The sequence below is a fragment of the Chionomys nivalis genome, chromosome 20, assembly GCF_950005125.1.
Source record: "Chionomys nivalis chromosome 20, mChiNiv1.1, whole genome shotgun sequence".
NCBI lineage: Eukaryota > Metazoa > Chordata > Mammalia > Rodentia > Cricetidae > Chionomys > Chionomys nivalis.
This window is the reverse complement of record NC_080105.1, coordinates 57,784,237-57,802,453: the sequence shown is the minus strand read 5'-3', so window position 1 is coordinate 57,802,453 and position 18,217 is coordinate 57,784,237. Positions and strand designations below refer to the sequence as shown.

The 18,217-nt window shown below is 44.8% G+C and overlaps 1 protein-coding gene across 3 annotated transcripts in view; it reads left to right on the top strand.

Moving 5' to 3' along the window:
* Nucleotides 1–18,217, top strand: part of Myo16 (myosin XVI) — a 420,999-nt gene that overhangs the window by 151,799 nt on the left and 250,983 nt on the right. For all 3 annotated transcript variants that reach the window (XM_057752554.1, XM_057752553.1, XM_057752552.1), the window contains one exon: nucleotides 9,904–10,012. In XM_057752554.1, the coding sequence (XP_057608537.1) occupies nucleotides 9,904–10,012 (109 nt within the window). The remainder of the gene's footprint in view (nucleotides 1–9,903; nucleotides 10,013–18,217) is intronic.

Below are 18,217 nucleotides of genomic sequence, written 5' to 3'. Positions count from 1 at the left end.
ACCTGGCGGACCCTGCCCCCTCACCCTGAACTCTCCAGCTCTTCCCTGTAGAACTCAGCCATTTTGGCTATGCCACTTTCTTGGCCTCCCGCTCTCTTGGTCCCTGGCTTCTCAGCTTCCCCAGCTCTCCCTTCTCGTCTTTCCCCTCTCCGTCCCATGCCCCATGGCTCAGCCTGCTGCTGAGGTCCAGTCTGAAGTCTTCCAGACCTTCTTCCTCTTGAGCTGTCCCCCACGTGGATAATCAGCCATCTCCATCCTTAGCCATGTCCTTCTTCTTATCTCTTTCCTACCCAAGCTCGTCAGGGGTTCCCTTCTAGTTCTCCTTCCTCTCTATGATGTAATCTTCCAGAGGGCTCTCCCAGCTTTTCTATTCACCGTCTGCTAGATCACTATGCTCACCCTGGCCCATACTGAGTTTTCTTCTTTGGTCTGGGACAGCACGTTTAGACTTCTGTCCTCACCATCTGTAGGGCTACCCTCCCCTTACCACTATGGCAGACTGTCATGCTGAGGGTATTTGGGATGTCCTTAGGATGGATGACTGGACATACTACTCACCCCAACCCCTTGGGATCCCAGGGACTGTTTTCCGTCTCTTACATGCTTCGCTGTGGTATTTACCATGGCAACAAGGGCACATATAAATATTTATGGTCTCCCCAAGAAGTAACCATTGACCTAAGAAGGTTTACAGGGAGCTATAAAACTATGTTCCAGTATAACTCAACTGTTATAAATTTTTTAAACAGCCATAATAAAGGCTTTTAATTTTTGTTGCCATGAAAAATTTGTAAGCATTAAATTCTCAAAGCACATTTTAATCATAATAAAAGTTCAGCACACAGTTCCTTAATGAATAAGTGGGCCACCCAACTCTATTACCAGCTGTATTATCTGCCAAAGATCTACAATCCAAAGGAAAGTTACATGCTGCTAATTCTCTCTCTGCATTAATAATGGAAGCCATGGGCAGTGATTGCTGGGAATGAGAGACGCGAGAACCTGCTGCTTTGAGGCCTCTGAGATCACTGTATAGACCTCCCTGGCCCATTTCACCAGGCAGAGCTGGCAGCCACAGAAATCACTGTAGAGTGACCTCCCCAGCCCTCACCAGGCAGGGCTGATTGCTGGCTTTAGTAGTGAATGTTCTGACAGCAGCCTCCTCCCTCATAGCCTGGGGCCCTGGCATCTCTGCCGAGCCCTGAAAGAAGATGTCCCAACTCAAAGATTTTGAGATTTTAAAGTAAGGGGTCTTCTCATTTGGTCCTTTCTGTGTCTAAAACCTTCACTATGAGAGACTGCTTTCTTTAAAAGAGAAAAAAGTCTGTTTTGTCTTTATTTGTTTATGCGTGTGAATGTGTATGTCTCTCTATGTGTGTCTCTGTGAGTATGTCTCTGTGTGTGTCTGTGTGTATGTGTGTCTGTGTGTATGTGTGAGTTTGTATGTGTCTGTGTGTATGTGTGTCTGTGTGTATGTGTCTATGTGTGTGTGTGTGTCTGTGTGAGTTTGTATGTGTCTGTGTGTATGTGTGTCTATGTGTGCGTGTCTGTGTATATGTCTGTGTGAGTTTATATGTGTCTGTGTGTATGTGTGTGTGTGTCTGTGTGTATGTGTCTATGTGTGTGAGTATGTGTGTGTGTCTGTGTGAGTTTGTATGAGTCTGTGTGTCTGTGTGTATGTGTCTGTGTGTATGTGTCTATGTATGCGTGTGTCTGTGTGTGTGTCTGTGAGTTTGTATGTGTCTGTGTGTATGTATGTGTGTCTGTGTGTATGTATCTATGTGTGTGAGTGTGTGTGTGTGTGTGTAGGAAGATAGGAAGAGCAGGTATACTGATCTCTTCATACATGTTTTTCAGCAATATCACACATGTCAATTATCTCTCCTGACAGTCTTATGCTTGGATGAAGTCCCTTCCGACATTGTTCTGCTTTTTTATTGTTTTTATTGAGTTATATAATTTTCTCCGCTCCCCTTCCTTCCTCTCCACTCCCCTTCTACTTTCTCCCATGATCCCCATGTTCCCAATTTACTCAGGAGATCTTGTCTTTTTCTACTTCCTATTTAAATCCATGTTTATCTCTCTTTGGGTCCTCTTTGTTGTCTACGTCCTCTGGGATTGTGGATTGTAAGCTGGTTTTTCTTTACTTTATGTCTAAAAGCCACTTATGAGAGAGTACATATGATATTTGTCTTTCTGGGTCTGGGTGACCTCACTCAATATGATGTTTTCTAGATCCATCCATTTGTCATTTTTTCCCCGCTGAGTAGTACTCCATTGTGTAAATGTACCACATTTTCTTTCTCCATTCTTCAGTTGAGGGTCATTTAGGTTGTTTCTAGGTTCTGTCTATGACAAACAATGCTACTGTGAACATAGTTGAGTACATGTCCTTGTGGGTATGATTGAGCATCATTTGGGTATATACCCAAAAGTGGTATTGCTGGATCTTGAGGTAGATTGTTTCCTAATTTTTTAAGAAATCGCTATAATGATATCCAAAGGGGCTGTACCAGTTTGCATTCCCACCAGCAATGCAGGAGTGTTCCCTTTACCTCACATCCTTTCCAGTATAAATTGATATCAGTCTTTTTTATCTTGGCCATTCTGACCAATGTAAGATGGAATCTCAGAGCTGTTTTGACTTGCATTTCTCTGATGGCTAGGGATGCTGAGCATTTCCTTAAGTGTCTTTCACCCATTTTCAACTTATCTGTTGAGAGTTCTCTGTTTAGATCTGTACCTTATTTTTAAAATTGGATCATTTGTTCTTTTGATGACCACTTTCTTTTGTATGGAAAAGCAAAAAACCCAGGATAGCTAAAACCTTGTTCTGCTTTAATTATGTGAGATATTTTGGTTTCTTTCCAATCCTGTGAAACTTTGTCATTGGTTTGTTGGTGTCTGCCAAATAATTTTCTGGGTTTTCAATTGGGATTTTATTGATTCTGCAAGACAAGTTTGGAACAACTGTCATCTTGGCATTCCTACCCATTGCTATGGGCTCCCTCCCCAACTGTGCCTTGGGACGGCTTTCTTGGGAGTCTTCCATCTCTTCTTGTTCCATAAGCAGTTTTTAGGTTCATCATTTAACTAATTATTACCCTGGTGTCCTGATGGCAACAGTAACCCCCGCGTCTGCAGAATACAGAAATGGAGAAAAGTTGTTTCCATGACGACCTTCCGTCCTGAGACCGAGACATTCAGCCAGCAGGGCAGGCTCTTTTCTGTTCTGACTTTAGGACCTTCTCTGTGTAAAAGTTCATTTCATTAGTGAGAAAATGCTGTTCTGTTCCACTTTTCACAGGGGTTCAGCTCTTATCCCTATTGCACGTCATATTCTGTTAGCTAAGGCATCCCGTGGAATTTTGGGAAAGAATAATGGGAAGGGACACCTTGTCTAGTGCCCGGTGTTACTGTGAGCTTTCCACTTCCTTAGCATGAAGTGCAGTGTTAGCTGTCGGGTACTCTTTGTCAAACAGAAGAAGTCACACTCTATGCCTCCTTCCTGGTTTTCCACAGGTCTTGGATTGTGACAAATGCTTCATCAATAGCCTCTGATAGGGGCATATGCTTTGTGGCTTTTCAGCCTGTTAGTGTGAGATATCGCATTATTGATTTTCAAATGCTGAACCTCTGATCGCATTATTGATTTTCAAATGCTGAACCTCTGACCAGAGTAAGAGAGATACAAATTATTTTTTAAGATTTTTGTATGTGTAAGTCTGTGTGCCTACGTGAGTTTATGTGAACCTTGTGTATACAGGCCCATGAGCCAAGACCTGCCTGGTTTTCTCAGACCGGTCTTCTTTCTTAAAAGCAAAGGTGGGAGGACCCTACCAACAGCTCAGTGAAGCTCTGCTAGTAGTGGTGTATGATTTACTTTTATGTATTGTTCCATCTGTTTGCTAATTTTTTTTTTTTTTTTTGATTTTTCGAGACAGGGTTTCTCCATAGCTTTTGGTTCCTGTCCTGGAACTAGCTCTTGTAGACCATGCTGGCCTTGAATTCACAGAGATCTGCCTGCCTCTGCCTCCCGAGTGCTGGGATTAAAGGCATGTGCCACCACCGCCCGGCTTTGTTTGCTAATATTTTTACTGAGGATTTGGTGCCTGTATTCATGAGAGTTTGTTCATTTCAGCCTTTGTTCATCTTTGACATTGGGTAACGCTGGCCTAGTAAAACACTTGGCAGTTTTCCATCTGCTTCGGTGCTTTGGAAGAGTTTGAAGAGAATGCACACACTTCCTTCCTAAAGGATTTGTGAAATCCACCATGAGTCAAACACATCTTCATGATTGGGTTGGGGGATTCTTATCAGGTTTAGGTGTGTCCAACGGCCTTCAACTTCGCCATTTGGGGGCAGTCTGCTCTTCAGGGAACATGTTTATTCATATCAGCTGCAAACCACGGCACAGCTGTTTATAATGCCCTTTTTATTCCCCATGCCTCTGGATCTCTAGCAGGCATGAATTTGTATCTTTCAAGGGCGAGAGAGATGCTGCACCGGTGAAGAACACTTTCCTTTCTTGCAGAGGATCCTGGTTGTTTCCAGCATGCAACTCCAGTCCCAGGGAAGTCAGCCCCTTTCCTGAACTCCAACGGGGTTGAATGCACTCATGCATACACATACACAAACACAAGCAGGCATGCATACATATATGTTTTGAATAAATCTTACAAAATAATAATTTGGAGCCGGGCGGTAGTGGCGCACGCCTTTAATCCCAGCACTCGGGAGGCAGAGGCAGGCAGATCTCTGTGAGTTCGAGGCCAGCCTGGTCTACAAGAGCTAGTTCCAGGACAGGAACCAAGAAGCTACAGAGAAACCCTGTCTCGAAAATCAAAAAAAAAAAAAAAAAAAAAAATAATAATAATAATAATAATAATTTGGTTTTTTTTTCTCCATCTGGCCAGAACGTGACCAGTTCTACACACTTAAGGTCTCTTTCATAAAGACATTGATCTTCATCTTGGGGGCTCCAGCTCCCCAAACTAATCCCCCAAACTGCCCCAGCTCTTAATATTATCTCTGTGAGCTAGGCTGTCATATATGAATTCAGAAAGGGGCACAGACATTTAGTCCATTGTGCAGGCACAGGACACCATCTTAGTTCCCTGCAGTCATAAAGCCTACATGATACGAATTTAAAAACAAGTAGTTCATTTTCACGCATCTCGAAGTCTACAGGCAAGGGACTCTTTCGGCTTCCGAGAGAACCAGGCTTGCCTTGGCCTTTAATATTAATTCAAGCTCTGCTTCCCCATTTCCAGCTCTGTGTCCCACCAGGTTTCTGTCTCCATCCAAATGCCTCTCTTACTAAAGACTCTGGGCACCTTGAAATAGTGCCCCACGGTACCTGAGGCCACTTCTTCTAAACTAGCATGGTCTCCAATGACGGTCTTCCCAAATGAAGTACTTGAGATTAACGTTTCAAAATATCATTCTGAGGGGGCATGAGAACAAACTCCTATCAGGGATGAAGCATTCTGGGGCTAGCCTTTCCATTTTCAGTAGATCTGTAATTATCTAAATAGGAGAAGTTACCAAAAAGTTTAACCACGTAGAAAGAAGTAGCATTTTATCATTACAATTCCATTACATGACTTTTATTAAGCTTTCAATATTAATGTGACAAGGAATTATTACTAAGTAAAACCTTGTACAAACACAGTTGTTGAGATTAAATTGTTACATAGCACAAGGCAATAAAATGTTTATTGGTCCATATGTCATCTGGCATGAACTAAAAAGAATCTCATTTAGAGGAAATGATATATGTGGGTCCCAACTCTCATACATCAAGAACAAAATTTAGGGCAAATTGGAAATTAAATGGCTTTCCAGTTTCAATAAATAGAGAGGAAATGTGCCCAAGGCCTCCAGTGGGATCTGCCAAGCGTTCACTTGCACACTTGGCTTGAGGAGTCCCTGTTGATTTTGCACATATAAAATGTATCATCATCACTTTCCTAATTATAAAAGGCAACCATGATGTGATTAATTTATTTTCCAAAAGAAATTTCAAGATTTGCCTTGCAGTTTATTTTGTACAAATAAACATTGCTGTTGGTCCTAGGGGTTCGGCTCGCTAGTGGACTTCTAACTTTGTAGGTAGAATGACCTGGGCTGGGTGCCCATGCTGCCAAGAAAAGAAAAGGTATTTTAGCCTGCAGCTTGTAATGGTTAATTTTAAAGGTCAGAGTCTGAAATGACCTGAGCTGGGAGTCTCGGTGAAGGACTGTGTGGGGGTTAGGTTGCCCCACCGGTTGTTTACGTGAATTTTTCTTTACTGAGGTGGGAAGACTCACCCTGAATGTCGGGGGCACTATCCCAGAGGCTGGTCCCTGCCCTGAACCAAAAAGAGATGGATCTGAGCACACGCCCGCCTTGCTGCCTTCTGACTGGATGTCATGTGACTGGCAGCTTCAAACTCCTTAGTCCCCACCAAGATGGCCTGTAACCTGGGACTGAGAGCCACTGAGAGCCTGTAAGCCAGCCACTCCCGTCAGAGTGGTTTGTTGTTGCAGCAGGAGAGAAAGGAAGCCGAAGCTAGGAGTGTCTTAGTCTGGAAGGTTCTTCCCCAGTGAGATGGTCTGTGACCAGGGCTCTCGGAATGAGAAACGCAACATGTGGTTGTCAGGCGCAGGATGTGATATAGGAGGCCATTCCACACACAGGAGCTTGCAGGCATGCACAGTCTCTCTCTCTCTCTCACACACACACACCATGCATACCCGTGATCACACGTATATAAACATGCATGCACACCTTCATGGCTGAGATCATTATAATATCACCACATGCAAATAGGTTCTCTCACATGAAGAGGAAGTGTGGTTTCCTTCTACTTCTGCTTTCAAGTCCCTTTACACACACCAAGTTTCTAATCCACGTTTTCACCTCTTCATGTACATGATATGTTTGTGATTCAGTGGTATTATTTTTTTAAGTTTAATAACACCTCCATTCCATTTTGTATTGTCCTTATACTTTTGAGTATGGAACTATCCAGGGGGACCATGATTGGCCCACCAGGAACCACATTCTTTTATTTATTTATTTATTTATTTATTAAAGATTTCTGCCTCCTCCCCACCACCGCCTCCCATTTCCCTCCCCCTCCCCCAATCAACTCCCCCTCCCTCAGCAGCCCGAAGAGCAGTCAGGGTTCCCTGCCCTGTGGGAAGTCCAAGGACCTCCCACCTCCTTCCAGGTCTATTAAGGTGAGCATCCTTAAGAATACTGACTCTCCATCCCCCAGAAGTCATCAGGTGTCAATAGCGCCCCTTCAATCTTTCAGCCCTTTCTCCCTCAGTGGTCACTGAGTGCTGGGGACAGGTGGGATGTATCTGTCCTGTCTGTGGCTGAACCTCCACGGTCATCTGTTCTCTGCACTTTGCTCACCACCCACGGCACAAAGAAACTTCCCTGATGAGGGCCGGGAGCTGCCCTAATCCCAACTCATGATTGCTCTGCCTCTGGCTCTACAGCAACTACTCGGCCTGCCTGGGAGACCCCAGATTTTTAAAAGGATAGCCATCAATTGTTTTAAAATATCATTGAACATTTATGAAATGTGTAGAAACTCTTGAAACTACTCTTTTTTATATTGAAAGGAAAATTCAGGCTTCTCTACTATATACTTTCTAGTTGAAAAATTTAGCTTAAAATCTTCAACTTCTCATTTCTTTTCCCTTGTAATAAAACAATTCTTCACATAGTCAAATGCACACTCTGACTCTTATAAAGTTAGTGTCATGTTTGATGTTTGCTTCTTGGTTCCACACAGAAAGGCTGGGACCCTGTAACAAACACATCCACACCTCTCGTGATCATATCCACTGCTGAAGGCTGCATCCACCTCTAAGAAGTAAAAACTGAACTGTGGAACAGAATTTTTAAATTCTACCAAGTGCATGCCTTAGATTGTGTGTGTGTATGTGTGTAGTCATACTTTCAGTGGGTACCATCAAGAATGGTGTTTTAGTAAACTGAATCCCTGGTTTATTTTCACTTCACAAGACCAAGCTGTTTTGCTATTCCTGAGTATCTTGAACATTTGTAATAGAAGAAACACAATTCTTACAAAACTGTGGGTTCCTGGTGGCTTTCCACTGCATATGCTACAGGCTAGACCTTACGATGGTAATAAGAAATACCTTCTGACATTTTCAAGAAAACTTTCCATTTTACAGCTATTTGGTTCCTTTGTTCTGATGGGGCTCACCATCGCTTAAAAGTCTATGTACACCTGGGCCAGCTGGGTGGGTAATAAAAAGATGTCAGCCATGATTATTCATCTGACTACTGCTGTCCATGTTGATTTCAGAGTACAGTTGAACCAGGAAACTGGTCATGAGTCAGCTCCTGAAGGGAGCAGAGGATGCCTTTGTTCAGACCCCAGTGGAACAGGCCAGTCTGACTCTGGACTGTCCCGAGCATTTGAAGAACACCAGCATACCTACCTTCTCACAGCCTGCATATGTCAGTTTAAAAAAAAAAATGGGTCTTTGTAATTTGAGGCAGGAGCAGCAGCAACGTTGGACATGATGTGCTGGCTAGTTCTCTGTCAACTTGACACCAGCTAGGGTCACTATAGAGGAGGGAACCCATGATAGGTGGTGCTGTCCCTAGGCTGATGGTCTTGAGTTCTATAAGAAAGCAGACTGAGCAAGCCATGAGAAGCAAGCCAGTAAGCAGCACCCCTCCATGGCTCCTGCCTTCGGATTCCTGCCCTGCTTGGGTTCCTGTCCTGACTTCCTTCCGTGAGAACAGTGATGGGAAAGTGTGAGCCACATAAACCCTTTCCTCCCCAGCTTGCCTTCAATTGTGGTGTTTCATTTTACGCAATAGCAGCCCTAACTAAGGCACTGGCTGTACGATCGCCTTCATCCTGAAGCCTGCTGTCTAATTCTCTATGAAAGATTCGAATCTTTAGACAGAGAGCCGTGAACTTACGAAAAGCAAACATCCTAAACTCGGTCTTAGTTTCTTTCCCTGTTGCCATGTGTGATAAGTGTCCGAAACAAAAACGACCTAAGGGAGGAAGGGTTTGTTCCAGTTCACAGCTCTGTGTAGGAGATCCTCGTGGTTCATCCTCAGTCCCTCTTCAGCATCTGAGAACCAGAATCCCTACTAATCATTTTAACTAGGAACACTGAATATCAACAACTATTAGCTACTGAGAGGAAATAAGCTTTGAACTAGAGAACGCTGGCAAGGACAGAAACAGATGTAAGGAACAGATCCTCCTTCTCGGGTAGAGGACAGAGGCTCAAGTCATGGCGTTGGAAGAATGAGGGCAGCTATGGCTGCTGCCCCACACTTGGGTCACACAGCGCAGTGAGGACCATTTCTGTGGCCAGTTTCCAAGGGTCAAAGGAAATCTTCCACTCTGCATAAACCTTGGAGCACAGCTGCGCACAGAGATGCCATGATGGTTTAGTTCTCTGAAGCTCCAGGATCTAGAATAGCGTGTTTCAAGAAGTCAACGCTTGACAACCACAGATTGCTTGCTTCTTGCTAGAAAACAGGTTTCTTGCAAAATCAAAAGCAAGCAGGAACTGTCAACACAGACACTGGGTCAACACACTATGAGAACGGTACCCTGGTGCATTCCCGAGGAGGACAAAGTCTAATGAAATAGACGTGGGGATGATCAGGCCAAGTTCGACTTGCTCCCCGAGACCCCACATGTAGACTTCCTTGTGGCTTGGGCACTGGAAGAACACAGTCACTTCAAGTACCAGTGCAGGGGCTCTGACATCGCAGACTCAGTGGGACATTTTGCAACCTGGACTCTCCACAAATTATTTAATGTATTTGTCTAAAAAAAAAAGTGTTGTGGTTTCCTCCATCATCCCTCAGCAATGTTCTTTATCTTTGTTTGTTTTCTTGCAGGCTGGAGCCAACGTCCTTCTGCAGGATGTGAATGGGAACATCCCCTTAGATTATGCTGTCGAGGGGACCGAATCTAGTGCTATCCTGCTGGCCTACTTGGATGAAAACGGTAGCGCAAAGCTTCCTTTAAACAACTCCGCCGAGAGAAATGCATTGGGAGAACTGTAAATGTGGATTATTCTTAGAAAATGCTCGCATTGTTTCAGACGGTGCGGTCTCCCTTGAGGATGTAACATAGGGTGGTTTTCTGCCTTCCTTTATTATTTGCCACTTTTGCAAACCGGCAGGCACCTGGAGGGGGACAGTGGAGGAAGCACCAAGCAGATGCCTGGGGTCCGTAATTGGTGGGATGGGTTTGTAATTATGAACCCTCCTCCCTGGGGATAGGAAGGGAAGTGAACCGTGCAATTGAATTCTGAGCTAATGAGAGCAAGGTCACCTTGCGTGTATCCTCCAGGGCCAGGTGAACCCCGCAGGAACTGTAAGCCAGCTCAGTGAAGACAGGGCAGCGTGTGTACATCCCAGAATTCACAGTGGCACTTAGAAGCAAAAGCACCATGAGAAGAAAGCCCAGTATCAAAGAGAGGGCTGGCCCCAGGCCATCACTCACAAGGGTACTAATGGCATAGCCCCAGCAGGAAGCAGTGAGTCAGCTCAGCCAGGGGTGAGTGGGAGCCACTGCTGACCTGGTGATAAGGAGGGCAAAGCCTGCCCCCCTTCTTCCTTGAAGATTAAATATAGATAACAAGCTGGGCATTGTAGCCCCTTGGAGGATTTGCTGACCAGAGACAATGTTCTGGAATACAGGGAGCCCCTGGAAGCTGGGGATGCTCCTTTCTCTTTGGAGAAGCACTTACTTCATTGCCATCACGTTTGGCCTCCCTCCAGCTCATTTGTCTCGAGAGGTTTATTTTGAGGATGCATAGAATAATAATTAGTGCTTAGCAACCCTGATTTTTAAATGAGAACTAGTCTCATTAATTTAGAAAGCAAGGTAGGCGTGATTGCCCCCCAGCTGAAGGCCACGAAGGCAAGGCTAGGGCAGATGTGGGCTTGGAGGAAGGCGAGGAGCATTGTGAACTGCCCACTCAGAATCTGTGGGGCACAGTATTCAGTAGCCTTCCCTCCAGACCCTCCAGAGTCCCATGCAGAGGGAGTCCCCTGCCGGCTTCAGGTCTTATGGGCGTGACTCTCTGGAGAAAAGCTCATTCGTTGTATCAGGAGCAAAACTCCAAGAGATTTGGATTTCCTAGTAGACGATTCAGAACACAGACCTTCAGTGTGCTTCCCAGGCAGGATGAAGTTCTGAGTTTGTATGAAAAATGTGGTGGAGCCTGAGGTTCACAACTTTGTACTGCTCAAAAGTGGCCCAGGAATTTTACTTATGGTGACATGTTCTTGTCACCAGCATAATAATTTTGACTAGATTAACTCAGCGAACTGGCCTGCGCTGGTTCACCTGATGTGGGGACCTCCACACCCATCAACGTGTACCTGTTCTGTGTGCAGCATTTTGTGTGTGCGCAGCACCACAAAAGAGTGATTTAATGACTCTCCTAACAGCGGCTGCACAAAGGAGCAAGGGCAATATCAGTGGTCACATCAACACGTACCGGGAATATTCACAGGATCCCACCTGCGAACTACAGGCAGCTAACGACTCCTGGAAAGATAGTTAGCTTTGCCCAGGGAGGAGCTCTACTGTTGGTTGTCCAGCACAGAGTGGTCAGCCTTGAAACCACAGACACACAAACAACAAAAGCATGCTCAACAGGTTGTGTGTGTGTACGTGTATGAGTACACACACATATATATGTAACAATAACAATACAATAGAGGCTATTAACTTGTGGATGGGAGGGATTTAAATGAGAGTAGCTGGAAGGAGGAGGGGGAGGAAAGGAGTTTATAAATTTCAATATGTACCCCCCCCAATAAAAGTTGGTTTAAAAAAGTAAACCATGGACCCTGATGAGATGGTTCAGCGATGAAGGGCATGTGTTGCTCTTACAGAGGGCCTGCATTGGGTTCCCAGCACACACGTTGGCTCACAACCATTGCTAAATCTAGTCCCGGGGCTCTGGTGCCCTTTTCTGGCCTCTATGGACACTGTGTACATATGGTGCAAATACATGTAGGCAAATGCAAATTACCCTACACACGTTAAAAAAAATAAATGAACTTTTAAGCTGAGTGGTGGTGGCGCACGCCTTTAATCCCAGTACTCAGGAGGCAGAGGCAGACGGATCTCTGTGAGTTGGAGGCCACCCTGGTCTACAGAGTGAGTTCCAGGACAGGCTGCCATGGCTACAGAAAAATCCTGTCTTGAAAAACTAAAACGGAAAAAATAAATAAATAAATGAATTTTTAAAAATATAAAGCACAGTCTAGGGTGTAGCTCAGTTAGTGGAATATGGGTTCAGGGCCCGGCACTAGGTAACTAAGTGTGGCAGAGCACACCTGCCATCTGTCACTTGCTGGTGGTGCCAGGAGTCCTGGGGCATGTACCTTGGGGTACAAGAAACCCTTTGTCTAAAATAAAATAAATTAGCAAGTGAAACAAATAAGAAAATACAAAAAAAAATAATAAGTCAAATGAAACCCTAAAAGCTGAAGGACTGGACTGTCTCTCTCAGCCAGGCACTCCTTTCTAGAAGTTATCTTTACTCCCTCTCAGTCCCTCCTAAATCCACCAAACAAACCTCATAACCTCCATCCGCAAATGTGTTCACATCACTAACAGGCTTCCACCCCACCAAGGCATTCCGTTTTATAGAAAAGCTTGGTTTTGCAAATTCAATGTTTCCCATTGTATGTAAAAAAAAACCAAAACCAAAACAAAAGCAAAAGCAGCTCTCTTCATGTGGGAGGTGGACGAAAATATTGGAAAGGAGAAACCAGAACTAGTCCCTGGCTCTGCTTGGGAGAAAAGTTGTCACGGCTCTGGCTGTCACGACCAGCTTGTCAAATGCAGGTTTGCTGGAACAGACTCCATTTCATTTCTCTCCAACTTTTAATTCTGCTTTCCACCTGTCAGTGCTGCTGCCGCCGCCTGGCCCCTTCTGTGGGTCCCGCCCCCACCCTCCTGCACAGCTGCTATTGCCCCAGTGTGTCAAATCCCTCCTGCTTCTCGGTGTCACCTCCCCTGCCCCTGGCAAACACTGTCTAGCTCCATTTATTCCTGGCCCCCTCATTGGTGCACTGTGAGAGTTATCTGCTGGGACAAGACGGGCCGATGCCATCAGAAATTTCTAATCGGCCAGGGTGACATTTTGGCTCTCACTTGCCTCTTGTCACGACGCTACCCTTCGCAGGTGCTTGCAACCCTGGGGTGCTCCGGTCTCTGCAAAATCTTGTTTCAAATCCGATACTAATCACGCTGTCACATCAGGGCGCAGGGGGCAGAGGGGGCAGGAGACATGGTGAACAAGTTGATTACATAGAAAGTCTCTGCTGCAAGTTCTAATTGTGCCGTCACCAGCGACTTATGCTGTAAACCTGGCCACAGCAATTAACCTCGGCTCAGCGCCTTCGGTTCCAGGGCTGTGAAATGAGACCAGCGCTGGGGATGATTGAGCGTTTGATGAATACCTCATCTCCGCACAAGGCGAAACAGCTGGGCATGCAAGGAAAGCAATCAGTTTCTAAAATGATCCTCTGAGGGAAGGAGGAGCCCAGGAGAGAGAGAGCTCAAGGTGGCCAGGACAGAAAATAGGCAGGAAAAATGTCTGCATTTGTGTGTGTGTATGCACATGTGTGCATGTTATCTAGTTATCTACCCATTTATTTAGCTACCTATATCTCTATCCATACTTGCAAGTATGTATGTATCGATCCATCTACCCATTCACCTTCCCATCCAAGCATTCTTTCATTCAGTCACCTGTGTATACATGTGTGTATGTGTATATATCTGCATAGGCAGCTCTATCAACTGTCTATCCATTATCTATCTACTTATCATCCTGTCATCTATCTATCATCTACTTATCATCCTATAATCAATCAATCAATCTATCTATCTATCTATCATCTATCATCTACCTATCATTCTATCATCTATCTATCATCTACTTATCATCCTATAATCCATCTATCTATCATCTACCTATCATTCTATCATCTATCTATCATCTACCTATCATCTATCATATACCTATCATCCTATCATCTATCTACCTGTCTATCCACTTATCTATCATAACCATCTATCATCATCCTCATTATCATCATTTATCATGTTTTTTCAGCATACTTCCCCTACTTTCCTTTCTCTTTCCCCTCCCCTCTTTCAGGAACTAGTTGCTTGTCTGCTTTGTTTCTCCATCATCCAATGCTCAACATCCTACCCACTGAGGATGCCCCCATAGTATTTGCCCCTGGTTTCCTGAACTTTCTTTCCAGATCCACGTCTCTGTTCTTTGGACTCATCTTTCTGTGACCTTGCATGATGTGAGCACTGACAAAGTCTCCCCTCAAGTGACCTTTGTATGATTTCCTCCCTCCTATTGAAGCTTTTTCCTGTGATGCCTTGGGGACCCACACTCACAGTCTCAGCTCCCCACGTGTTAACTGTGCCTGGGTTATGTCCTTGAGAACCATCCTTCTGGGACAGAGCAACATAGGTGCTGGATGAGCTCACCCTTTGCCTGCTCCCAGAGTCACTGCTGTGGCCCAAGTGCCCTCTGACACCTTCAGTCCTGTGTGTTGGTTTTTTATACCTCTTGAGTTGGAGATCAGAGGGTTTGAAATAACTTGTCCCCGGTGAAGACATCACTCTCCCTCAGTGGCCCTTATTTACACTTACAGTGAGGATATGAGCATCCGCATGTCATTTCATCCTTGCCAGTCCTTGTCGCTTTGCCACAAAGTCTTATGGCACCTGCTTCCTTGACACCTCTAGACTCTGCCCATTCCTTTACCGACCACACTGTTTAAACAGCGCCTTAGTTCAAACCCTGGTCTTTCTAATGTGTGCTAGCGCGGTAGCTTCCAAGCCTGGTCCAGGCTTGTCTCTTCCCTTCCTCCTTGATGACCTCCAACAGATTAATCTCAGCACTGTCTCGTACTTTTCTCTGGTTTAGCACCGTTCACTCAAGGCCCTGTTCTGCCACTGGCTCAGAATCTCAGACAGTTGAGGAGGCAGACAATCCAATCTGTATGAGACAGCTCCCTTTCGCCTGCTGTTCACATGCCAGGACGGAGCTAGGTGGGAGCAACAGTCCCTCACAGCCTGACTGTTTATTTCTCTTCGCTGACATCACTGTTAGGGATTTTCCCGCCCAGCTCTGCACCTCCCTCAGTCTCTTGAGACACTTAAGGTGGAGACCCAGTGAGCTAACTTTCAGTTCTGCGTGGACAGAAAGCACATGCTAAAATTATGTGACATGTCAGTGAACTGCTTGCTTGCTGCTTCAGTTTTATTGAGGACAAAATTATTTTTTTTTAATCACTCAAGTGAAGATGCAGAGACATAACAGAAAATTAAAACAAGGGCGTGCAGATTCTGCAGACTCTCAAGGTTGGTGTGTGATTATCTCAAAAACCTGCTAAAGAAGTGAGACTTAATTTTCCCTGAGACCGCTGCAGACGGGTTCACAGACGTGATGCTGATACACACATTAGGTGAGGGGCAGGGATGCCTGGAGATCACATGGATTCATGCGAGTAGGGTAGACAGAGGCAAAGCACTTGAAGCAGTGTGGAGAAGACAGAGTGCAAAGCACAGGGAGCACAGGGAATCTTCCAGGGACAGGTCAGCTGTACCGCACACGGTGACACCACCCCAGACCAGCCTCATTCAAAGGAGGCTGAGTTTCCATGAGAACAGCAGGCCCTTCAGAAAGGCGGCTGAGCAAAGTGAGACAGATGAAGACAGGCTTAAAGTACTGAGACAATCCCAGGAATTTCTGGTGTCCACCATCAGCAAGGACGGCTAAGCAATAACCTCGGTGACATATAACTTGCGAGTTCTGGTAACAGATTTTCCTTCATTCTTAAGTTTAAAGAAATACTGGATTACTTCCAAATAATAAATCTAAAGAATCCTTAGGTTTATTCCTTCTGGAAGATAATATGAACATAAAATTCAACTTCTTTTAATAATAAAGAAAAAGGAATGGAGATTGCGTCCACTCTCCAACCCTGGCTGGTTTCTGGGTGGGGGAAGGGAGCTCTGCCGTCTTAGCTGGTATATTCAGAAGCAGTTACAGACACTTGATTGACAAGAAGAGATAGAATTTCTGTTGTATTTGGCTTAGCAGAAAGAGACTTCTTTCCTAAAATTATAACAAAATCTAGAAAAGTCACACGTTAGTTGGCACCAGATTTGATTCAAAATTGAGTTCAAGTGAATATAACGTCAAGATATTCCCCTGTGGTATCTTGGTAACAGGGACAAGAAATAGGCTGCTTGCCTTCTTGCATTGAGCGTGGATGACCTTTGATGAGAGGTAGCCTCCATCCTACATCCATGTTTTAACTTGCCTCTCGTCTTTGCTGTGTTCTCTGTTTATTATTTGAATTTAATTAAATGTTTGAGAACGTTTCCTGGAGGCGCACACTTCAGCACACATAGCCCCATGGTGAACTTCATCAAGCCCTGGAATCTTCGGGGTCTCCATTGTTTCCTCTGTGAATCTCAGTGCGAATGTCCATGGAGCATTTTTAAAACTTAAATTGCACGTTGAATTCTCTAACCCTACAAATGGGAATGAAGTGACAGCTTTCATTGGTTCTCACAGACCTCAAATCCCCATTGCAAAAGAAAATCTGGCGGTCCTCCCAGCATGATACTTGGTTATGTTGTAGAATATTATTTTAAGGTGTGTTGCTTTTGTTTATGCTCTGGAACATTTGTTTACTAGTGCAAAGATGCATTTGATTAAATAAAATTCACCTGCAGTTAGGAGGCTGCCTGACAGGAAGTCGTAGGGAGGAGCTAGGGGGAGAAGGGTTTTCAAGAAGGACTTCTGGGGAGATGTGAGGTGATCTGCTTGCTACTTGGCCTCTCTGGGAAGCAGGATTCTACCTCAACCTTCGAATTTTGAGTTCTTTAGAGGGACAGAGATTTAGATAAGTTTGCTTTGTAGCTTTGAAAGGGTCGGTGCAACCACTAAAGCAGAGCACGGCATGCTTACTTACCTGTGATCAGGTGAGGAGCGTCCAGGGCGCTTCTGGTGTGGGTGTCCATTGACACAGCTCTGCTTCACCACAGTTGGCTAACAACCAAGCCGGCTTTCCTCAAGTCTCACCAGAAAGCAAACACTCTTCTGTGTGAACTGTGTGTTAATTCAGTACGGCAACTGATAAATCAACATCTGTCAGCCCGTTCTTTCAAATTCAGATGCCGAGGCAGAGGACAAGTTAACCTGTCTACATTGACACAAAGAGACATCTACATGTATAGATGTAAAGCCCCATGACAGACTTCTGGGAGCTCCTGTTCCTCTCCCTATCCAGGTTTAGAGGCAAGCCCACGGGAAACAGATGTGGGCAGCCCACCAAGAATGGGTGTTGATGGAAGTTTCTGTCTCACCCGGTCCAGCAACCCTTCAGTCCCAAAGGAACAAACAGAGGCTTATATTAATTATAAACTGTTTGGCTTATTATTCAGGCTACCTCTTACAACTTAAATCATAATTGTCTATGTTTAACCATGTGGCTTCGTACCATTTCTCAGTCTAGCGTTCTCACCTTGCTTTCTCTACATCTGACTGGTGATTTCATCTCTGCCTTTTGTTCTGGCTGTCCTGTCTGTACTTAAACTGCCTGGATACTGGCCAATCAGCGTTTTATTAAACCAATATGAGTGACAGATCTTTACAGTGTAGAAGAGCATTATCTCACAGCAAAAGGGGATGTGTAAATGGTCTTGTTTATTGTATACTTATAGATAATGTGTTTGCCATGGCCTCTGCCCCTGAGACATGCCTTAAAACTGTGACCTGTAACCTCAGTCCCTCTGCATTTGTTGGTATTCAAGTGACTGAGGACGCTGAAGCTAAATGGCTCTCTCAAAGCTGGCCTAAGAAAGTAAATCTCCTGCTGGTCACGTCAGGAGCATCACTGCAGATACAGTGTTTGGATCCCTTGTAGGATGCTTTCCTTTGATGTTTGCAGTAAGGACACAACCAGACATGGAATATGCTCATGACAATGGCTAGTTCAGAGCTGGCACTTACAGGAACTATCTTCCTAACATCATCACCAACACCATCATCATTGTCATCAGCATCACTATTGTCACCACCATTATCATAGTCATCGTTACCACAGCCCTCTCCACACCATCACCATGACCATCATCCCTGCC